The sequence below is a fragment of the Geotrypetes seraphini genome, chromosome 2 (genome assembly GCF_902459505.1).
Source record: "Geotrypetes seraphini chromosome 2, aGeoSer1.1, whole genome shotgun sequence".
Taxonomy (NCBI): domain Eukaryota; kingdom Metazoa; phylum Chordata; class Amphibia; order Gymnophiona; family Dermophiidae; genus Geotrypetes; species Geotrypetes seraphini.
The window spans coordinates 97,612,842-97,637,645 of NC_047085.1; the positions used below are offsets into that span (position 1 = coordinate 97,612,842).

The window sequence follows — 24,804 nt, forward strand, 5'->3', positions numbered from 1 at the left end:
TCTGTCCCCGCCCCCAGTGTCCAGATCCAGGGTATCTGAGTTTTCCATTTGGTAGCTTTTGATTGATTTGCTCAGCATATTGGGAGGTGCTATACCCACAATCACAGTACATAAGAACATAAGAAGTTGCCTCCGCTGAGGCAGACCATAGGTCCATCCTGCTCAGCGGTTCGCTCCCGCAGCGGCCCATCAGGCCCACTGCCTGAGCAATGGTCTATACCTATCTATACCCCCCAATCCCTTTTTCTTCTAGGAATCTATCCAAACCTTCTTTGAAACCATTTAATGTTTTCTTGTCTACAACAGCCTCTGGAAGCGCGTTCCATGTGTCCACTACCCTCTGAGTGAAAAAGAACTTCCTAGCGTTTATTAGTCCCTTGTAGACTAATAAATGCAAGAGGATTAATTACTTGCCCCAATCCCGTTTCACAATGTATCAGGTAGAATTGTGCTTTTTTGTCAAATCCAGTTTAATGGTTGGAAGATGAACATTCCCTACATATCCATCTTCCTGGTGCATTTCCCGTTCTCTACTTTGGGATTCATAACTGTTAACGCAGAAGCTAATTATGCTGAATCCTAATGATATTGCTGAAAACTTGAATATCTGTTTTGCTGGGCTTCTTCTGTTAAAGTAAACCTGCCTGATGTAACTTTGATATTGCAGCCTGCCGCCCACCGGGGCCGTCACGATGGGTGGGGCCTTACCTCCGCTGCTTCCCCGCCCCTACTCCTTCACCTGATGGTGCATAGCGTTGATGTTGCAGCCTGCCGCCCACCGGGGCCCTTGCGACAGGCGGGGCCTTACCTCCACTGCTTACCCGCCCCTTCTCCTTCACCTGATGGTGCATAGTGTTCCAGGCCGCGCGCCAACCCTCTTTCCCGCCTCTACTTCACCATGGGCAGGGAGGGGCAATTTGCATAGCATTCGAGGCCGCGCGCCACAAACGCTATGCAAATTACCCCTCCCTGCTCACGGTGAAGGAGTAGGGCAGGAACCTTATACAAATAGCTGAAGTGTGGCAAGAACCTACAATAGCTTTTCCTTCTAGAGCAGTGGTAGCCAAACTGATTAGTCAAAAGAGCCAAAAGATCAGCAGTACAACGATTAATATTTCTTTTGAGAGCCATGCCCTGCGCCCGCTTGCACTACAATGGCTATGTCAACCCGATTGACACCCCGCTCGCACGCATGTAGTTGAAATCGATTCGTGGCAGAGCCTAGGGGGGGGGGGAATTGTCACCGTCCCCGCAAACCATCTGATCCCGTACACACAAGCCTCAAATAGTTTTATACTGAACTTATTATATTAAAGTATAAAAAGAAACAATATTCTGTACAATTGTCAATTTATAAATCAACATCTTCTCCCCATTCTCTCTTCCCCATTTCCTTTCAGTGTCCTCAGCCCACTTTCCACTTCCCTTCAATGCACGCACATAAAAACAAGCAAGCAATTTTATATCATTTTCATTCTATTCATTCATAGAAATTAAAGTCTAAATAATGCCAGTCACATAATAAAACATGATTTTACAAAAAATAATTCCCTGCACAGTCAAGCCTGCAAGGATTACTAGATGTCTTTCAGCAGCTCCCCTCCCTCCCCCTTACCTTCGTGGCCAAGTCAAAATGATCTACCAACAATAAAATTTTTAAAACACACAAAGCACACTGTACGCAGAGAAAATGTTAATTACCAGCTGGACCTCGTAGCATATATGTCCCAACAGACCTCACACCCAGAAATTCAAACCTTAAATGGAAAATGGAACTGTTCCCTTTGGTCTGATCACTACACCTATTCCTTCGAAATCAATTGGCCCAATAACAAATACACTCCGACTACTCAACAGACCACCTTCCTCTCACGCAAACATTTAGATCCCACAGTTTTCTGGAAAAAAACAGACAGCATAATCCAACACTATACACCTAAAGACTTCATCTCAAAATGGAACCTGCTAAGTGAGGCCACCCTAAACAAACTAGCCCCCCAAAAAACCTAAAACCAAAATCCACAGAAAATCAATCAAATGGTTTGATAACAAACTACGCCAACTCAAAAGACAATGTAGACAACTGGAAAGAAAATGGAGAAAACGCGACCAAGAATCCACAAAAATAGCATGGATAGCAACAAACCGAAAGTACAAACAAAAACTAAAAGAAAAAAGAAGGACATACTACTCGAAGCAAATCGGAGATGGACCCCAAGACTCAAAAAAACTATTCCAGCTACTAAAAGTCCTCACAAACACAACACCATACATAATGAACAACAATAAGCCCCCACCTATAGCCACCATTTTAGCTACATACTTCAAAAACAAAATCGCAACTATCAGAGCCTCTTTCAATAGAACACCCTCACACATAGAGACTTCATTTCCACCAACAGAAAAAGAATCAGTCGCAGCAGATAGAACCTGGTCCCATTTCTCAACTATAGATGGGGAAGAGTTCAATAAGCTTTACAATAAATATAGCCATGCAGCCTGTGACCTCAACCATTGCCCCCCATACCTACTGAAAACATCAAGCACATTATTCTGCTCCCTGCTTCTTCAATAGATATACTCATACCTACTAGATGGTTATTTCCCACAAGAACTCAGCGAAATCATAATAACTCCGATATTAAAAGGACCCTAAAGGAGCAACAGACCAACCATCCAATTACAGACCCATTGCCTCAATCCCATTATACATCAAACTGATGTAAGGTCTTGTAGCCAAAACTTTAGCCTCTTACTTTGAGAATCACAACATATTCCACCCCACACAATCAGGATTCAGAACCAAATACAGCACGGAGATACTTCTAGGAACACTAATGGACACTGCAAGACAACACCTCAGTACTGGCAAGAAAATCCTGCTGATACAATTAGACCTTTCTGCAGCCTTCGACTTGGTAGACCACGACATGCTTCTACAAACCCTCGACTCAATAGGAATCTCAGGCAAAGTACTTACATGGTTCAAAGGATTCCTACAATCAAGAACTTACAGAGTCAAAACAATGTAAGAAAAATCAGAATCATGGTTCAACCCCTGCGGAGTTCCCCAAAGATCACCCTATCACCTACACTATTTAATATATACGTAGCTTCCCTCAGCTACTACCTGGATAATCTTGGCATAATTTCATACAGCTACGCAGATGACATCACTATTCTCCTACCCTTCGACCAACCAGTATCCGTTATGACAAGCACAATACACAAAACCCTCGAATCAGTTGCAATCAGGAGCATTATATGCGTGAAAATACGGTACTGGTGCCTATCTGAACATTCGCTCGGTTAGAAACAAAGCCCAACTGATTAAAAATTGGCTAGAATAAATCCACCTCGACATACTTCTCTTAACCGAAACATGGCTAATTTCCGATCAAGACACCATCATTGGAGATCTACTTTCTATAAACTACAAAATCATCCCGCTATCAAGACATACCAGGAGAGGAGGCGGCCTAGCTATAATCCTCCGAGACCACTTCCAATTCCAAAGACTCCAAAATGACCAATGACCTGGAAATCCTCTCCTGCAAACTATCCAAAGCAGACTGTAAAGATAACCTGACCATTACAGTATTCTACACCCCCACTAACAAATGGAACCAACCTAAAGAAGATCTCTATGAATTCCTCCTCGCAAACTCCACCGCTGGCACCCACACCCTTCTCACTGGCGATATAAATCTACACCTGGAGCAAGCAGAGAATTCCAATGTTTCTGACCTCTTCTCCTTCCTAACATCCCTAGGATTCTCTAAACCACCCCCAACCAAAACACATACTAAAGGACATCACCTAGACCTGATCTCATTCCTTCCCAATACCCCCGCTTCTCCCAGCATAAGCCTTAAAGACGAAACCTGGACCACCACCCCTTGGTCAGATTACCTCTGATGCAACTTTTACTTACACTGGCTCAAAAAACAAAACCAAAGGCCACCAAGAACTACCCATAAAGAAAAAAACAATATGGACTAGAGGCCAACTAAACCCTGAAGAATTCTGGTCCCATTATAACCCAACACCCATCACAGACCCAAACCCCAACTTCATCCCAAGTTGGAATAACTTCAGCACCCAGGTTCTAAAAACGACTTGGCTCCACTGAAACCCTGCAAGAAAAAACACCGCTCATCTGCCAACTGGTTTGACACAAACCTTCTAGCTGAAACAAGAAGTGCGCAAACTAGAAAGAATTTGGTACAAATTACATTACATTAGTGATTTCTATTCCGCCTGTGCCTTGCGGTTCTAAGCGGATTACAAATCCGGCACAAACACTGACAGATACTCCTGGCGCATAAAAGTTATTGAATAATATGCCCTAGAGGAAAGGAGGGACAAGGGAGATATGATTCAGACGTTCAAATACTTGAAGGGTATTAACATAGAACAAAATCTTTTCCAGAGAAAGGAAAATGGTAAAACCAGAGGACATAATTTGAGGTTGAAGTGTGGTAGATTCAAGAGCTTAATGTTAGGAATTCAATGTTAGGAAATTCTACTTCACAGAGAGGGTGGTAGATGCCTGGAATGCGCTCCCGAGAGAGGTGGTGGAGAGGAAAACGGTGACTGAGTTCAAAGAAGCGTAGGATGAACATAGAGGATCTAGAATCAGAAAATAATATTAAATATTGAACTAAGTCCAGTACTGTGCAGACTTGCACGGTCTGTGTCTGTATATGGCCGTTTGGGGGAGGATGGGCTAGAGAGAGCTTCAATGGTTAGGAGGGTTTAGATGGGCTGGAGTAGGTTTTAACGGATATTTCGGCAGTTGAAACCCAAGCACAATACTGGGTAGAGCTTTGGATTCTTGCCCAGAAATAGCTAAGAAGAAAAAATTTAAATTGAATCAGGTTGGGCATTCGGGTCTTTATCTGCCATCATCTACTATGTTACTATATGAAAGCAATCTTGCTAGTACCAATACCTTAGATACACAAAGCATTAACCCTCCCAACATCCAATTTACCACTTTTAAAATTCTGGTAAAGCAGATAGCAGATTTTACCAGCATTATGAAATAGCTTCACACACTATCATAAGAAGAGACTTCCTTGTAACACAAGTTAGGATTACCATATGGCTCCAGAAAAAGGGAGGACGGATTGAGACATCTGGGTTTTACTTCCATTGCTTTCTGCATGACTCATTCCACGAAAGCTGCAACGCTCACATTACCCCTCTCCTCAAGTCACTTTATTGGCTCCCTATCCATTTCTGAATACAGTTTAAACTCCTCTTACAAACTTACAAATGCATTCACTCTGAAGCCCCTCAGTCTCTCTCCTCACTTATCTCCACCCATGCTCCCCCCCCACCCGCTGTGAACTCCATTCATTGGGTAAGTTCCTCTTATCTGTACTCTTCTCCTCCACCAACTCCAGATTCTGCCCCTTCTTTCTTGCCCTATGCCTGAAACAGGCTGTCAGAGTCAATATGTCATGCTCGTCTCTAGCAGTATTCAAATCCAAGCTAAAGGTCCACTTTTTTGAAGCTGCTTTCAACTCCCATTCACTGTCAGATATATTTACCCATCATATCATTCCTTTTGCTAGAAACTTTCCCAACCCCTGTGATGTCCTGTCTGTCCAAATTAGATTGTAAGCTCTTCTGAGCAGGGACGGTCTACTGAACTTTAAAATGTACAGTGCTGCATATGCTTTTAAGCGCTATAGAAATAACAACTAGTAGTAGCAGCATGTCTCAATCTGTTCTCCTTACTTCCATTGTTTTCAATAAAAGTAAAGCCCGGATATCTCAATCCTTCCTTTTTCTGGAGCCATATGGTAACCCCAACACACGGGAAAGGCACTCTGTCTCACTGAAACTAAAGAATACAGAACCGCCCACTAACAAGTAATTCTCCTGGGAAACACAGACTCGGTGCTTCTCAGCAGCTGCCGACGTAAGGAGAACATAGCTGTTATCAGCGAGCCTCAGAACAAATGCCACTAAAGCTAAAATATTGTATTCATGAGTGAGCGAAAACTGTGGCTCTTCTAAAGCCAGCAAAGCTCCTAGACAAGTCTGCCCATAAGCAGAAACCTCACCCCCCCTCCACCCACTCCCAGCGTTAATCATTACCATGTACAAGCCAGTGCTGAACCTGTGGCCTTCAAAATATGAAGTAGTCACTCAGACAAGCTACTTTTGCTCTTATCTATACTTAAAATGTAGCTACTCTTAAAGCTTTCAAGACATTCTGATTTTCAGTGTCCAGAGAACAGCATAACAGTCTGGTCAAGTCACTCCACCTTGGTAAAACATAGAGTCTTACAAACCCAGAGTTCCAATCCCATATGCAGTGCATTTTAAGCTGATGTACTTAGATGTCAGGAAAATTCCCATGCAAAACTGTTGATCCTGCAATCCCCCATCCATAGAAACATGATGGCAGATAAAGGCCAAATGGCCCATCCAGTCTGCCCATCCGCAGTTACCATTATCTCTTTCTCTCTCTAAAACATCCCACATGCCTATCCCAGGCTCTCTTGAAATCAGACACAGTCTGTCTCCCACCACCTCTACCGAGAGACTGTTCCACTCATCTACCACCCTTTCTGTAAAAAAAGTATTTCCTTAGATTACTCCTGAGTCTATCACCTCTTAACTTCATCCTATACCCTCTCATTCCAGAGCTTCCTTTCAAATGAAAGACTCGACTTGTGCGTATTTACGCCACTTAGGTATTTAAATGTCTCTATCATATCTCCCCTCTCCTGCCTTTCCTCCAAAGTATACATATTGAGATCTTTAAGTCTGTCACCATACGCATTATGATGAAGACCACGCACCATTTTAGTAGCCTTCCTCTTAAAGGTGTTCATATTTCAAAACTATATTGCTGCTTATAGGCTTTTTACATAATGTTAAAAGTGACTTTTTTTTTTTTTTTTTTAGAAGCACAACTATCCTGATCCATTTCCTCTAAGTTTTACACTGCACAGAACCATAACTATTTTAATACTTAACAGGTAGCTGCAATAAAAAGTTACACCTGGGCTTTCTGCTGTTCTTGAAGCATGGCAACATTAGGCAACCAATGAGAAATAGTAAGCAATGCGGCAACTATTCAAGTTCAAAAATCTGGTTATATGTATTCCCTTTCTCTCTGCACTTTATGCCCACCTTCAAAGTCTTCTTTGGTTGACAGGGTGCATCTGAGTTTATCCTAAAAATTTTACTGTTCTATTTACCCTGAAGATTTTAAAACCTTATCCAGCCAGCTGGCAGCCACAACATGTTTTTACTGATCTGAACAAATAAAAAAGGGTCTCGATCAAACAATATCTACTCCTGGGAAGGGAAGTTAGCATAAACTGGGACAGTTTCACCTTAATGAAGTGAGCTATTAAGTCCAAATTTTTCAAACACTCATTTAGTCCCCCCGTGCAAATATCTTACATAGTAACAACTTCTTACAGAACAGAGATAATATATCCATTTTTCATAATATGAAAAAAAAAAAAGTTTCGTATTACAGCATCTGATAATAAATGACACTTTAGAAAATCTAAAGAATCAGAAATCCTAGAATACAAAGTCAAAAAAACCCCCACCAAGTGTCTCAGACAGTTCTGTAGAACTCATATAATAAATATTGCTGATAAGGGGGGAAATCATCAATGTGTTAAGGCACAGGTGTCAAACACAAGGCCTGTGGCCCGCTGGCTTTTTTATGTGTCCCATGGTGCGATGCGGTGTTTTCATTGCTGCACCTGGGTGTTTTATCTTCTTGCCAGCTCCCTCCTTCTCCTCATTTCCGCAGTGTGCTCAAAGCTTCAGGTAGTGGCTCCCTGCACGTCCTGCGCCTCATCCAGATGCATTCCCTCTGACGTTGCGATGTCGGAGAGAAGGCTTCCGATTCAGGCGCAGGCGTGCTTAGGAGCCACCGCTCGCGGCTTTGAGCACACTGTGGAAATGAGGAGGAGGGAGCCGGCCAGAAGATATACTGCTTGAAAGCTATGGAAGTACTTTTCAGCACAGGACAACAATCTGTCAAAGCCTGAATGGGAACGAGAGCTTCTGGCTGGCCTGATCACCTCTGGACATACTCTCAGAACTTACTTCATCTGCCAAGGCTGCACTGGCACAGAAGACATAAGAGCACAGGTACCTGGGGAAGACCCTCATTCTTCTAATGAAGCCCCTCTCCCCTACGAGGATTTCACGACTCATAGCCTAATCCTGATTAAAGAGCTGGGAAAGCATGTGTGTAGTCATGATGAAAGACAGATTCTAATGAAGTACAGAAAAGATTATGGCAAGCCTGTGCCTGTGTAGTTTAATTTTGTGGTTATCCATTGTGTTGTTAATAAGATTATATTGTGTGTACTGTATACATGAAAAATGAATGAATGGAAAAAATGGTGTTACAATCAGTGTTCCCTCTAAGCGGGCGGGTGTTGTGAGCAAACTTTTTTCACTGTGAGCTAAAAATATCGGGCGCCAGCAAGTTATGAGCCAAATAAATATGTTGTCAAAGTTGCTGATACATGAGGACGAGGTATTCAAAGGAATTTTAGGCCTACACGCTAAATTAAATAACGTTAAATAATATTTTTAAGAACACAAAACAACGCATTAATTCTTGAAAGTACAAAATTCTTTATTTTTTTTTTTTACCAGAAAAACTCAAATTTATTTTAAAACAGTCTACAGAAATTGTAGGGATGAAATGATATCTTAATAAATGTTTTACAACAAATGTAGTTATGTCTGTTACATCCATATGTGTAAACTGTAAATTAAAAACAGTCCAGAAGACAATACGTTTGATGCTTTCAATTTCTAGACAATCTATCAATTCCAGCTTCTACACAAAAGTATAAATACATTAAAACAAAATATTGAAAACCATTTTATTGGGCACAAAGTTTGCCTTCAGTGAGAAGAGTTCACTCAATATGTTGTAGAATAATTGTTGTGAAACTGGAATGGAATCAATTCTTCACTCAAGTTAGATATCATCAATATCTTCATCATCATCCCCAATATCATCAAACTGGATTTCATCGTCATCACCGGGGCCAAATGTGTCCGTTTCATTGATTTTAGCATGTTCTGGAAGTTCTCCATAGGCTTTTAGGCTCCAAAATTCTTTATTAAGATTGTTCTCTTCTGCCTTTTTCTGATTTCCAAAAATTGTAAACACTGTCTATGTTTACATTATTTCCTGTGGCTAAATAAAGTTTGATTCTAATTAGGCATTCCAAATGTTCTACTCTTAACTTATTACGAGTCTTTGTCTTTATAGCATTCATCAAGCTAAATCCTCTCTCACAATCGGCACTTGAAGCCTGAAAGGTGCCACACACGTCTAATAGAGCATTTAGTCCACTGAGCTGTTTATGCTGCTGAGCAAAATTGTACATTTCCTGAAGCGTTTGTATAGCTCCTGCTTTTACTTTTTCAGCAATAATATATTTGAACTCCGAATATTCTGAAATAAGCTGCCTTTTGAAACAATGTTCATCATCTTTGTTCATTAACAGAAAATAACGGTTAGATAATCGTGAAAATTGTTCGTTTCCAAATGTAAATTCCTCTAAGTTGGACGGATTTGAGATACAGTCTTTGTCGAAAACACGCCAGTCCTCTAATTCATTGTCAGGAAATCTTTTGTCCATATGATCACAAGTTTGTGTAATAAATGTAAGAATATGATCTGTTTTAATTACAGAATTACAAGATGAAATGAGAGTTTCAACATTTTCATTGAAATGTGGTTTTTCTCCCAGATATTGAGATCTGAGTTTCCTTAATTTGGCTTTAGTGAACTGGAATGCATCCAAAGGTGCCAAACAACTCTTCTGAAGAAGCTTACACAGTGATCCAAGCTCCTCAAGAACATCGCAGAGAATAAATAGCGCAACTTTAAATTCCAGATTACTCAATTTAGTCAGGCAGTATTTGTGCACGGGATCATTGTCTTCTTCCACCTGTTCTTGACAATATTCTAACAGGATGTCATAATTTCTAACCACTGCACTTACAGCAAAGTGCCGAGACAGCCACCTAACATCATGTATAGCTTTAAATGAAATGACATCTGAGTCTGCAGCATTAGCAATATCCTCCAGTTTGGCTTTTCGTACGCTCGATCTACTGAAAATCGTATACACGGTGCGTATTAGAGTTTCGATCTCTTTCATGAATGGGATCGTTTTCCATGCATCGTCTATGCCTAGATCTTCGCGGTGAGCTACACAGTGTTGCTCTAGAAGATGAGGAACTGATTGACGTAACTTTGCAGCTACACCATTATGCTTCCCAAGCATGACTGATGCTCCATCGGACGTGAACATGACCATACGACTGAAATCTAAATCGTTCTCACTATAAAACTGCTTTATAGCATCAACTATAGCTGTGCTGTCACAAGCAGTTAGATGTTTGATGCCAGCAAAAACTGTCTCATGAATGTTGCTGCCACTTCTTCTAAATTTAATGTATATTATGAGCATTTTCGAAACAGAAATATCAGTACTTTCATCAATTATTAGGGTATGAAAAGGAGACCTCCGGATTTCTGTAAATGTTTCCCGTTTAACAATGGCATTTATGCAGTCAAGGAACTCGAAAGCATAGTTTTTGCTTCTCCAGCTATCAGGTATTTTTACGTATTTAGCCATGTGATTGTGAATTTCCTGGACGGATAGCATGGACGAATTCAACTTTACCGCTAGCAATATATTATCAATTAAAATGTTAACTTCCTCTGGACTTGATTTATATCTCTGTGCGTATTCGATTCTGTTGTTCCGACTATCGGGAGTTTCTTTCAAGAAATTCATTAGAAAACCTCGGCTTTGATTGTGAAGCTTTTGAACCGCTTCTAAATGAGAATTATGATTCAGATGACGCTTTAAATAATCAATTTTCCACTCAGACCAAGTCTTCCCTGTGCTCCATTCTCCGTTAACACCTGCTTTTCGGCATAGGGAGCAAATTAATGCGTTGTCCGTGTCGCTATATTCGAATATTTCTTTCATCGCCACTGTTTTCCGTCCACTCGCGTGCGGCAACGTGGTGTCAACCAAAAACTCGGTCAGCCATTCCTTCTTAAATTGGCTGCGCTTTTTCTTTGTGCTGCTACCAAACTCTTCATTCTCTTTACGCTTCGACATTTTCGAATGGATGTAAAAATTATTTGACTGAATCTATGGAAGATCGCAAAAGAAAGTTTATGCACACGCTTCAAACGATCGAAACTTGAAAAGAACTTGCTTCATGCATGTATAGATAAACAATGGCGCTCGTGCGGCCTCAGTTTTGTAGCGCATTACTAATTTACTAGTAGTAGTACCGTGTTTCCCCGATGATAAGGCAGGGCCATCAAATAAGACAGCCCCCCCTTTTTAGACAAAAATATAAAATAAGGCACCCCCGCAAATAAGCCACCCACCGATACCTGCGCTTACCCGAATCGAGTGGTACGGTGGGTGACTTCATGTGGTGCCTAGTGCAGGAAATCACTCGCGTCTGCTCTGACCGCCTCTTCCTGCACGAAGTCGGGCCTTATCCAATCAGGAGCTGCATGTCAAAGCAGCTCCTGATTGAATAAGACCCGGCTTCTTGCAAGAAGAGGCGGTCGGAGCGTACGCGAGTCCGGCTGCCTCTCCTTGTTGGCGAGCTGAGCGGACCGTCGGGATCGACCCCCCGCACCCCCTAGGTACGCCTCTGCAAGTCTTGCCTTGCCCGGATTTGCCGCTCTCTTCCGGTGTTACTCCCCCCCCCCCCCACCCGACTCTCCTCTCGCCGCCCTGCCATCTGCCGTACGCCTCTTCTGATCGCCCCCCTCCCTGCTCGCACCCCCCACCCCGACGTCCGATTCCTCCCCCAGCCTCCCCTTACCTTTGCGACGCGTTACATGGACTGCCAGCTCGCCTGCCTGCAAGCACGTGTGTGCGCTGTGACGAGAAACTTGTGCGCTGCGATGTAATATTTTGTGCGCCAGCGCACGCCAGCGCAGCTTAGCGGGAACACTGGTTACAATTAGTACTATTAGGGGGGGCGGGGTCTGGCCCGCGACTTAGCCTGTGTTTTAGATTTCAGCCCCTTAATGTGATTGAGTTTGACACCCCTGCTTATGAGGAGTACGTGGCACTGCGTGGGCCTCCTGCCCCCTTCCTCCCCAATGTGGAGCCACTTGTCGTTCACTGCCATTGCAGTGAACAAACACTGTGGCGAGCCGCAGTTTGCCCGCAGCTATAGAGATTCCAAAGCCTGACTCGCCGCAGACATGAGGACAAAAAAAACCCAACAAAAAACAACAAAAAACTTTTCCCCACCCATAAGAATGGTAAAAAGCTTTGTCCCCGTAGTTGGAAGCACCTTCCACCTTCCTTACCACCATTAACTGCTTATGAGGGGTATGCGGCACTGCGTGGGCCTCCTGCCCCTTTCCTCCCCAATGTGGAGCCACTTGTCGTTCGCTGCCATTGCCGGCTTCTGCGGATGGAATCAGACGGTCTGCGGGACTGAGCAAGGACAGGGACAAATTTTTTCCCCATGTCATTCTCTATCTGTAGTAACTATGACACCCACTAGGAGTGCTTGACCATCAAAACTCATTACAGTGCCTGAAGAGATATATTTTTGATTGGCAAGCCTCCCTTCTTTCATTCCTTGTAGTAACTTTCATGACAAACAATCCAAATGAAAAAAAACCCTGTTTTACTAACAGCAATGATACTACTCTAGGGAATGGATTACAGTGAAATTACAAATACGGCAGATTATTCAAAAACCACTTCTCTAGCTGGTTCAATTTATGCTCTCCCTTTCTCTATGAGATGTAATTTGATATATGGCCCATGTACTGCAGTTGGTGCTGAGCCAGAAAAAAAACCTCTTTATCTACACCAGCATCTTCTAAGAAATCTGTATCTGTCACTATCTCACCACTATAACCAATTTCAGATGTTACATGAAAATACATCATGATGCTAAAAAAACCCAGCACAAAACAAGTGGCTCTAGTCTAGAAAAGAAAATAAAGAAATGAGAGAATAGTGCGCTTCAAGTAAAAACAAAGCAAACAAAATAAAAATAATCCACTCCTATGAGCACATTTTTAAGAACTACACTATACACTGGTATTCACAAATGTACACAATAAAATAACTCCAACATACCCTAAGATAGCAGCATGTTATTCCAACCCAGAAAGTTACAAAAAGTATCAGGAACAAAAATACTAATAATCCCAGTTTGTCTTAAGATTCAGTGACTCCAAAAGCCTTCAAGCTTTAAACCTCTTCCTAAAAAGTTAAAAAAGATTTGGATTTCTCAGTTTCAAGCTATAGAGCTTGCAATAAAAAATATTTGATTATGAGCTTTTGTTAAACAAGCAGCCTTCAAAAAATTAAAAAAAAAATTGGTTACGTACTTGATTTTGGCCTTCTCCTATGCCAGCTACATTTGGAAAATAAAAATTCTACAGTAAGGAAAAGCCAGAGGAAAAAAGGGTATATTTATCTTAGCCTTGCAGAATTTTGACATGCTCCTGTGTTTCATAGCTTTTGTACAGTCACACAGACCACTCCTGCCCATGGACTAATATGGGCCAGTCTTTCCACAACTCTTAACTCGTGTACAACATTCCTGTTAACTATCTTGAAATCACAAATAGTCCCATAGCCTATGTTGCTCACAGAAATATGGCGGAATTGCGATATTGTATTTAAAAGAAACTGCATAAAATATGTTAATGGTCCCAACACACATAAGACACTAGCAATTATTAAAACTACTAATTTTTACTATGCATGTAGACTGCTACCTCTTATTAGGTAAGCAACCCTAAGACTAATAATTCAGAAACATAAACATAACAACTCACTTGTATACCACAAATACCATTAAGTTCTATGTGGTTCACAAAGACTTGTAATACAAATAAATAAACATCCAATATCTAACTTCCGAAAGATTCCCTAAAAAGATGCGTCATTAAAGCACGTCGAAATTGTTGATACGAATTTGAAAATGTGAATATGTGAGTTAAATCCCTAGTCCATAAGGCTGCCTGAAAAGACAGCAATCATTCCTGAAATTTCTTATATTTACATCCCTTTACAGAAGGAAATGAAAATAATGAATGAGATTTTCTAGAATGTTTAGAATTTATAATAATGAAATATTCCATAAGATACCTTTCCTGCTCTGTATGTAAACTAATAAATTACTAAATGCTAAGTTTGGTTACTTTTCCCTATATTATCCTGCACTATTATTAGGACCATCACCCATGTTAGCTCAGTAATAATTGTTAAAACTATGCGTAAACTGCTAACTCTAATTGTGTATGTTACCCGTTCTGGGCTCTTTTGGGAGAAAGGACTATAAAATCAAATGAATACATAAATAAATTTAAACACTACATGCTCTACAGTGGTCCAAAGGCAACTGTTGATAAATGAACAGTTGCCTTTGGACCACTGTGGAGCATGTAGGGTTAACTAACATTATACTTTCAGATCATGGTAGCACACACTAGTTGGCAGCGTGCTTCTGAAGCAAGCTTTGGGTTTCCCAGTAGTTGAAGCCACATGGTAAGGTATGTTTGTGCAGGAGAAGGAGGGGAAAAAAAATATCAGAGGATGGTGGCAAAGTGAAGCTATGAGGAAGACTCAGAAGCTGACAATTTAATAGCATGGACACACCTTTTTTGCCACCATTTTTCACTTGCTATCCACCAAGTCCTCAGCACACAAAGGAATAGTAAAAATCCTCAGGCTACTAAAATGGTACCAATTTTAAACCTTAGGTATACAAGGGTTAGCCCAATAGCTCTGTGGCAATGTCAGATATTGCAAGGAACATATCAGAGTTTGATACTGAAGACAAGCCCCCTAGTCCTCAAGCAGAGCATGCTACAGAGGCAGTAACAGCAGTCCAGTCACTGCACAATGGTGACATCTAGTGGAAGACCCCAGTGAATTACTGTCTATGATAAAAAGACTCAGGAAGGTCACTAACAGCTGGGGGTAGATGAGGTGAGGGTTTAAATGAGTCTAAGCAGATGTGTGAACTTCAGCTTCTTTGGAAGCACCAAGGAGCAGAAAACTGCTCGGCCAAAAAAAGCAACATTTGGGAAATGAATCGAAAATCATGCGACCTTCAATGTTTTCAAAATAAAACCAAATATTCCATCTTGTGGTTTCTCTGTACTAGAATGTAACTAATTAGAGTTGCTGGGGAATTTATTGCTTGATACCAAAGGTATGAAATAACCTAAGCACTTTCAGCTTTTAAATCAATTTCACCCAGAGTGAACATTCACTTGAGATGTTTATCCTAGGAAGAACTTAGCTAGTCACTTAATTCATTATCCGCCAGTTATTCTTTAGGGAAGTAAGAGGAAACTTTTTTTCCCCAACAATCTATTCATTTTTGTCCCCTCTCCCATATCTAGCAGCTAAACAGGATTGGAGGAAAAAGAGAATACATAAACACCTGGCTGAGGCAAAGACTTGCAAGGATTCAAACTCTACATCTCACATCCTGCTCCAGGTATAAAAAGGGCTAGATTTTTAAAAGGTGCTACTGTGTTATAGTGGGATAATACACATTATTAGCATGTTAGTTATCTATTGCAGGTCCCATTTTATGCAATAACTACTAGTATTTACTAACATGTACACTTCTCCCTCCATATTCACTGTGATAGGGGATTAACAAAACTGCAAATACAGAAAAACCGTGAATAACTTTTTCATATGTTATTCACTGTTTTGTATTAAAAACTATTGTGAATATGGTGAAACCGTGAACAACATGGTGGGAGACTTGGACTGTTCCTGAAGGAGAGGCAAAACACGGTGAAGAAAGTGCTGGGAATCAGCGATTTCTATATGCAAGCTGATGTAATTTAGGGGGAGGAGCCAGCAAGCTAAAAACCGTGAATAATCGAAACCGCGAATGCTGAAACCGTGAATACGGAGGGAGAAGTGTATTAACAGGGAACACCTTCTGTACTTGAATGTAATGCACCTCGAGCTACCTAAGAAAAGGAATGAGCTAAATCAAAAGACACAAGCAGGCAAAAAAAAAAAAAGAACGAGAGTTGGTTGAAACTACAGATAGCAAGCAGATTGTGTGTAGAAAGTGACTCTTACCCAGAAGTGTGCATGGCAGTTAACCATCATGGTTCTCTCAATAAGCTCATCCGGGCACTCCAGCAAATGGTGGCCAGAGACCACCCCAGCATTGTTGAGTAACAGGTAAACATCTCCTACTTCCCTGCGGACTCTGTCAGCAGTCAGGTATACGCTCTCCCTTTTGCTCACATCACAGGTGTAAGTGTGAACCTCTAGGCTACAATGGGGTAATTCATCTTCTTTCTCTGCACCATCATCATCTACTGATCACAAGAGAAAGTGAGAGGGGGAGAAAAAAAAAAAAAGAGTCAAAAACTTGCCAGACCTATGGTATCCAAGAGATTTAACATACCCTGGATCAGATTTGATACCCAAGCAGGAGGTAAAACCTACAAGATCTACCCAACAAAACTTCTCAATCACTATCAGATATGGAAAAAATGCTTTATGAATTCGTTCCAAAGCAGTACCACCTTGACAGGAAAAATGATTTGGATTTTAAAAAGGGGAGACGAGAACGAAAAATCCCTGTTAAGAGAGAAAAAAAAAGGGATGATGTATCTACTTTGGGCAAAAGCTTCATCCGATATATAGATATATATTAACACTTCCACATTTGTGAAAGTGCATGGCTTAAGCGTATTCAATTCACTGTAGTTATCATAATTTAGCGTCACTGAAGAGGACTAAATGATTCGGTAAAAAGAAAAATACGATTTTGTTTCAAAGCCCTCCTCCTTTATTTTATTTTTAAAGTTAATTTGATTCGGGGGGAAAAAAAAGTTATGCAACTACGCTATCAGGAATCAATGAAGATGACTTCATTTCACAGCCTTCCGTTATTTGGTAACTGTTAAGTTGGCACGATTAAAAAAACAAAAAGGCAAACAGTTCTAGATTCGTTTTTAGTAGTGTGCATCTGCAAAATACGAAGCAGTCCAACGTTCCAACTAAAATCAGCGCTTTCAGATTATTGCCTTACCAAACCCCTTTCCCTCCATGTCTCACCTTGGCGGTCATCGGCTGCCTCCAGGTCCCGGTAAATGAGCCTCACCATGTCGGCCGTCTCTTCGTTGCTCTGCCCGTTGATATCCCAGAGGACAAGCCGTGCTCTGCGTCGGGCCAGCTCCAGGGCGAAGAGGCGACCGAGGCCGCTACCCGCGCCTGTCACCAGGCACACCTGTCCGGCCACGCTCTTCTCCCGTAGCGGCACTAGCCACCTGGCCGCAGCCATCACGAAAGCCCACAGCACGCGGAATGTGACCACGAAGAACTCCACCACTATATTCATCCTACTACCCGAAAAGCAAACAAAAGGTCAAGAAAAAAAAAAAAAAACCCCAAAAAAACCCCAAAACACGACAGCCCTCCCCGGCAATGCCTTCGTGACCCCTCTTCTGCTTGAGGGAACCGAACGCGCGGGGACGGAATAGAGCCCCTACTTTTGCTCCGGGAAGACCCGAAAGTCTCGCTGCCTCCTCGCGTCGAGCTTCACAGGTTCGAGCTCGCCCCGTGCACTAGCGCTGCAGCTTCCCCCATGGCACACACTTCTTCCGGCTCAAGAGAATTTGGAACTAGGGGGGGGGGGGGAGGGGAAACAAAAACTACGGACAGGCTCACGTGCAGCGTTCCCTGCCGAGCCCTGTCCCCGCGCGCCTCCCCAGCTAGCTCGCGCTCCCGGTCCAAGGCTCTCTAGTTACTTCTGGATCCTGTGCGAGGCCGCAAAACTTTGTGGAGGCAAGAGAGACTAACAGCACGCTGCCAACCTTCGCTCTCTACTAAAGCCTCTCTGCCGGGACTGTAATGCATGTTTGCCCCCTATGCAGCGCTATATAAGCAGAGGCTCGAGCCCAGCCGGTCCTCTCCTCCCCCGGGACAGACCCACACAGCAACATGCGATCAGCACTGCGCTTGCGCTGCGGAGCTTTAGGTGCGTAAGCGCGCGCTTCCTTGTCTTGTTGCACGAAAGATGCAGCTGGACTCTGAGCTCACCACTACTGTCTGGCAGATTTTTTTTGTCTGTGTGTGGGAACGATACTACAGTTATTAACACTAGTACAGTACTTTAGTTTCTCTCTTCCTTTTTTTTTTTTTTTTTTTTCCTTTTAAACAAGCTACTTGAGCACAGCATTCCTTTCTAAGGGTTTTCAGAACAGCGATGAATTTTTTTAATAGGAGTGTTTACAGGAAACTCGGTTGATGATTCTCCGCAGTCAGGAATGCAAAGCCAGTTAGATTATCGTGAAATGATAGTATTTGAATTTTATTCCTCCTGAGAAGAGATGTCTTGGTAGGGCAAAAGTATCACATTTTAATAAATAATATTCTAGAAATAATATCAAATATTCAGGAGGAGGTTGTTTTTTGATGTTTTTTTGTTGTTTGTTTGTTTTTTAATTAATCGACATAGCATTTTAAAAAAAACAACCCAAAAAATCCGAATATTTATAGGTAATGACACCATTCTGTGTTTATAAATTTTTCATCCTTTTCAACTGGTCACCTTTTTTTCAGAGGTTAATTAGCAGCCTTTACCATCTAACTGCCTGTTAGATAACGTGATTCTCCATTCATAAACTTGATGGCTGTACACAAATGCCAAGCCTTACTAAAGCTGCTCTAGTTTTAGACAGATTTAACCCCAAATTTAATTCAAAACTTGCCAGCTACTAGGATGAGACTAAAACAGAGCCTAAGACAGTTGGCAAAAAATGTTATCAGCTACCTTGGGCACTCTGAGACAATTCGAATATGTAACCTTTTCAAACTTAGAACAAACTTTGTTTTTATTGTTGTGTCTACTTTGTCCTTGCTACACATCGTTCTGTACAGTTAATCAAGTAGCTAATTTGATCCAGTTTCAGACACAGATCCACAGTTCTTAAATTCCAAATTTATATTGGAAAATAAGTCAATAAAACCCAAATACTAGATAAAGAAATCGTTATAATTACCTGCATAAACATTACAGTACTAGGAGAGACTGGTTCAGCTCCAGGTTTTGTTTTTGTCTATGGCTTTGAACGTTCCCCTCCCTGCTTTCCATAGATGTATACCAGTGATCATCACATTCAAAGTGTCCAATGCAAGTCTCATTTCAGTTCAGGCACACCTAACAGATCAAGTTGTGCATGCTCCATTTGATTCTTGAACACGTCCATATTCCAGCATGTGTTTTGTTGCAGCCTAAGAACCTACAGTAAGCATGTTCATAGTGAGACAGACTGCAGATCCATCAAGTCTCATAGTCGTGTTTCTTAACTATGGCCAATACAGGATCTCAAAAGAGTAACTAGATTTCATTTCATTTATCCCAGGGCTAAGCAGTGAATTTTTCCCAAGTTTACATTAATAATGCTTTTATAGACTTTTTACTATTTTGTCTGGCAATAAATTTCAGAGCTTATGTCTAGTGAGGAAATGTTTTCTCTGATATATTTAAAATGGACTACCGGTACTTATGTGTCCTCTAGTTCTTGTACAGTTGCAAAAAAGTAAACAAGCCATTCTCTTCTACCCATTCTGATCCACTCTTTACTTTATAAACTACTATCATATCTCCTGACAGCTGTCTATATTCAGCTGAAAAGTCTTTCCTCATAAGAGTCATTGCTTCTCCTTTATCATTTTGCTTACCATTCTATGTACCTTTTCTAAGCTAGCTATATCTTTTTTTAAGATATGATGACCAGAATAATACAAACAAACCACAGTGGAGATATGAAGTAATGTTTGTGCAATTTATTCAACAATCATAAAAGTCTGTGCGATGGCTCAACACGCACATGTTTCGGCCACTATGGCCTGCCTCAGGAGCTTTATTCAAAATATTCAGTTACTTGAGAGGTGTAGCCTACAGCTGTTCATGTGTACAGAGACCAGTACGGTATCTTCATTAGAATTCATAATACTTGTAGAGTACACCACTCAAGTAACTGAATATTTTGAGTAAGGCTCCTGTTTGTAAGGAGGAGGTGGTGAAACTGAGGCCTTTATTATATTTAAATAGGCATATTTGATAAAGCTAAAGAGTTAAAGTGTGACTCAGAGGAAGATTGAGTAATACTAAGTTTTAAGTTAGGTAAATTCTGTAATAGGTGCCTAAGTGTGTTTGACAAGATATATATTATAGGCACCATATACAGAATTTCCCTCTAAGTAAAATAAAATGTTATATAAAAGACATGTTATAAAAAAGACATCAAATTGCAGAGACCAGATTTTCAATACATCAAATACATTGAGTTATTTTGCCATTTTGCTCTTAAACAATTCAGGAATATGTGTGTCTTTCTAGTATGTTGAGGTCCCAGTGTGCTTTATAAGCTGGGAAACATCCACCTTCTTTGTCCTAATTCCACCACTGCTTATCATGTTCCAGCTATCTACTATGACCCTTTTAAACAAATACTGTACTAGCGCTGTATCGTTTTCTGAGAACATTGCAGATAAAAATCTTTTTTGCTGAGACACCTTCTACAGTGGACATCTCAATGGTGAAATCGGCATCACGGTGGTGCCCTTCTGGCCCGATGGATGTGAGATTATCAACCTTTAAAGATTTGGTACTTCATGATCTTATAATAGCAGAACAGAATTCAACTTTGAAAACAATTGTTTATAATTTAGATTTTGATCAAAGGATTGCTTTGAAGGATCTTAAAGATCGGCTTGACGTCATTATTTTACGAGCAGATAAAGGTGGATCTACTGTTATACAATCTAATCAGCAATATGAATTGGAAGCTCAGTGAGAGTTGCAAGATCAACACTTCTATAAACCTTTGAAGGATGATCCTAAGGTTGAACTATATGGGATAGTTAAAGATCTAGTAGATATAGCTTTGCAAAGAGGTATGCTCACTGCTAAAGAAGCTGCATTTCTTGCTAATAAACACCCGTCTACACCATATATTTACTTTTTGCCTAAGGTCCAGAAAAATGTTCACAGGCCACCTGGAAGACCTATTGTCTCTACTAGAGGTTCGTTTCTTGAACCTCTTTCTCAACCAGTGGATAAGTTTTTGCAGAAAATGGTGCAAAGGATTCCTTCCAATATCAAGGATAGTTCCCATATGATTAATATGATGGAAGACCTTGCTACAATTAATGAGGGTGATTTATTGGTTACTATGGATGTGGCCGCCATCTATACTAATATCCCTCAGGGGGAAGCTTTGACAGTGATCGCTGAGACATTGCATGAGATGGATGATGGTCATCAACGAATATCGATTGGATTTCTGCTACAACTAGCAGAATTAGTCATCAAGAGAAATTATTTCTGGTTTAAAGGCTCATATTATGAGAAAACCCACGGAGTTGCCATGGGGGCCACCTTAGTCCCATCCGTGGCTTCCCTATATATGGCGAAATTTGAAAAACAGGTCATTTATACTTCCAATTTTTTTTTGCAAGATTTATGTTGGAAATGCTTTTTAGACAACATATTTTTTCTGTGGACTGTTCTATGGATGAATTACTAGAGTTCTCAAGATGGATTAATGTGCAGAATGAAAATTTGAAATAAAATTTGATTTAGCATCTATTGAGTTTTTGGATTTAATGATTATGAAAATATCAGAACAGATTATGCACTACTTTATATCGCAAATCAATTGAAAGAAATACTCTTCTGGCATACCGTAGTTTCCATCCCCATCACTTGAAATACAATCTCCCCATTAGTCAATTTCTCCACCTACGGCGAATCTACACTTCTTTACAAGATTTTAAGAGTGAATCAAAAATTTTGGAAGAAAGATTCCTATCTCAGGGATACCCGAGGAGCTTGGTGAAGAAAGCATACTTAAGAGCTAGATATGCTCAAAGACATTTACTGTTACAATACCACAATGCTGAAGAATCTGATTGAACAGTGTGTGTGTGCTTCCGTTCTCTACTCTGTCAAAAGAATTTGTGTCATCTATTAAGAAACATGGGCATGTGGCTCAACTCCACCCAATATTAAAAGAATTGCCAATTTTTGCATATAAAAGATCTGAGAATATAGGTGAATTGATCCCTAATGTCAAGAATGTAAATTAGTCTGGTGATATGCAGAGTACGGGTACGCATGTTAGTTGTAATGGATGTCAATGGTGTGATTCCAATATGCAGGGGAGACCCGGGATCTGGGCGCAGAATTTTATCTAAAAGATGGACGGTTTACATGGACTTGCAGTAGAGTTTTATAAGATTCTTAACTCAGGAGTTTTCAGTTCCTTTTTGGAAGCCGAGTCTTTGGCTGAATCTTTCATCAAGCTCTAATAATTGTTTTACCAAAATCTGGCAAAAATTCCCTCCTGGATTCGTATAAACCGATTTCTTTGATAAAATTGGCTAAACATTTTGCAAAGATTTTGGCTAACAGATTGTCTCATATTTTGCCTAGCCTTTTGGCTTCTCTGTAGATTGGATTTGTGAAGGGTCATAAGGTGTTGAGGAACCTTCAGCAGACTGTGCTATCTTTGGAGAAGGTGAAGAGAGACTCCAAACCTTCATTACTTATTAGTTTCAACACTGAAAAGGCTTTTGACAGGGTTAATTGGTCTTGTTTGTGGTTTTGAAGGCTTATGGATTTTGGAGAACATTTGTATCAGGTATAAGGATGCTTTATTGTTCTCTCTGGGCGTTGATCGGAGTTAATGGTTGGTATTCGATGCCTTTTAATATTGGTCGTGGAATGAGGCAGGGCTGCCCTTTATCTCCTCTTTTATTTGTCTTGATATTGGATTCTTTGCTTAGAGACATTTTGGATACCCAGAGATTGAGGGGGTTCAACTAGGTACAGAAGAATTTAAGATCTCTGCTTTTGCAGATGACCTTTTGGTTCACTTAACCAATCCAGTCACATCACTTCCGGGGATTCAAGACAAAGTTGGACAAGTTCCTGCTAAACTGGAACGTACGCAGGTGAGGCTGGACTCATTTAGAGCACTGGTCTTGACTTGGGGGCTGCCACATAAGCGGACTGCTGGGCATGATGAACCAATGGTCTGACCCAGCAGCGGCAATTCTTATGTTCTTATGTTTGGGGACTACTCAGGTTTCAAATTGAACTTGACAAAGATGGAATATCTGTCAACCACACAGGATTGGCATCTTAGGCTTCCATGTCTGGCTTTTTTTAAACTTGGTGGTGAATTTTTCCAGATATTTGGGAATCTTCTTATGTATGGATCCAGCAAATCTGTATCAGATCAATGTCTCTCATTTACTAACTGTAATGAAATGATATTTTCATCAATGGGTGGTTCTGCCTTTCTCTTTAATGCGGAGAATTAGTTTGTATGCTGTGGTAATTTTCCCAAAGTGGCTATATTATTTACAGACTTTCTGCCTCTACTTGATGAAAAAAAAAGATATGAATTCCTTATATGAGATGGTATATAGATTTTGTTGGTGTGGATGAAAGGCAAAAATGTGCTCCCACCATCTCATAGGCAATTGGAGAAGAGAGGGAATGGGTATAGCAGACATAAAACTATATAATATGGCCTGTCAGTTATGTCATTTGTGGGACTGGTTTAATGATACTGAACATTTCTCGCTGTTGCAGATGGGAGAAGGCTTTGGGTCACTCATGGCATTTACTATATATCTTGCAGGCTAGACCTCAGACCTTACCTTCCCATATCTGATCCTCCGTACTTATTCAGCAATTACTAAACTGTGGAAAGATTTAGCTATCGGGGAACTTCCATCCTAATAGTAGTTGATTGTTAGCTATATGGGGAAATGGGGCGTTCTTGCCTGGTATTGAGAACCCCCCCCTTTTTTTTTTTTTAAACTCAAGGTTTGCAGCAGCTGAAACATTTTGTGAACCTAGAGGTACGGAGATGAATAGCCTGGAGGCCCTTTGTGGCCCAGCTTTTACATTTGGGGAAAGTTTTACTTATTTTCAGCTCCAACATTACATTCAGTCCTTGCCTGTGTCATGTCAGTCCTTGCCTGTGTCATGTCTCAGATTGGAACTGGTGGTCCAAATAGCAGAGTTGTTGAAGACTCTGGCCAATGATCTGCCCTCCATTTTGCTTTTCCACAAAAAATTATTATTGGGCTTGCCGCATAGAGATCTTTCTGTGTTGACGAATAAGTTGAGTGTACATCTTGCAATGTAGGGGCAGATGAGCTGTTTAAATTATTATGCTCTATTCCTTTTTGGATCCATTCTGCAGAACTGCGGGAGAGCCAATATAGATTTTTCTATCGGGCTTATACCTCACAGAATAGACTTTTTCATATGTGAGATATTGCTATAGAGACATGTATAAAGTGTCAGCGGGAGGTAGGGACCTTTCCCCATGCCTTTTGGGGGTGTGAGCAAGAGATGAGACAGAGGAGAGAAACAGCAGGGGAGAGACAGAGGAGAGAAACAGCAGGAGAGAGAAGGCAGGAGAGAAACAGCAAGAGAGAAAAGGCAGGAGAGAGCAATGGGCAAGTGGCGAAAGTTAGCTCCACCCACCCCCGACGTCATTCACTGGAGCTCCCCCTTAAAAGGGGAGGGGCCAACGGTGCTCAGCTGTTCGGCGCGTGTTGAAGACGAGCGTTAAAGGTGCTCGCCTTAGTGAGAGCGCCTTTGCGAAGGGCCTTGAGAAGGGATGAGTCACTGCAAAGGAGAACAAAGGGCAACCGCAGCAGATGCAGAGGACAGCCACAGCAGATGCAG

At 41.1% G+C, this 24,804-nt stretch overlaps 1 protein-coding gene across 3 annotated transcripts in view; it reads right to left on the bottom strand.

The window, feature by feature from the left end:
* The window catches only part of RDH10 (retinol dehydrogenase 10), a 46,932-nt gene extending 28,845 nt beyond the window's left edge, over window positions 1-18,087 (bottom strand). The window contains exons 1-3 of one of the 3 annotated variants that reach the window (XM_033933394.1): window positions 17,834-18,087; window positions 17,142-17,425; window positions 16,152-16,396 (exon numbers count right to left, since the gene is read on the bottom strand). In XM_033933394.1, coding sequence (XP_033789285.1) covers window positions 16,152-16,396; window positions 17,142-17,424 — 528 coding nt within the window. In that variant the 5' untranslated portion in view covers window position 17,425; window positions 17,834-18,087. Of the gene's footprint in view, window positions 1-16,151; window positions 16,397-17,141; window positions 17,429-17,833 lie in introns of all 3 variants that reach the window. The other 2 variants (XM_033933393.1, XM_033933395.1) reach the window with 2 other exon arrangements.
* Between the last annotated feature and the right edge of the window lie 6,717 nt (window positions 18,088-24,804).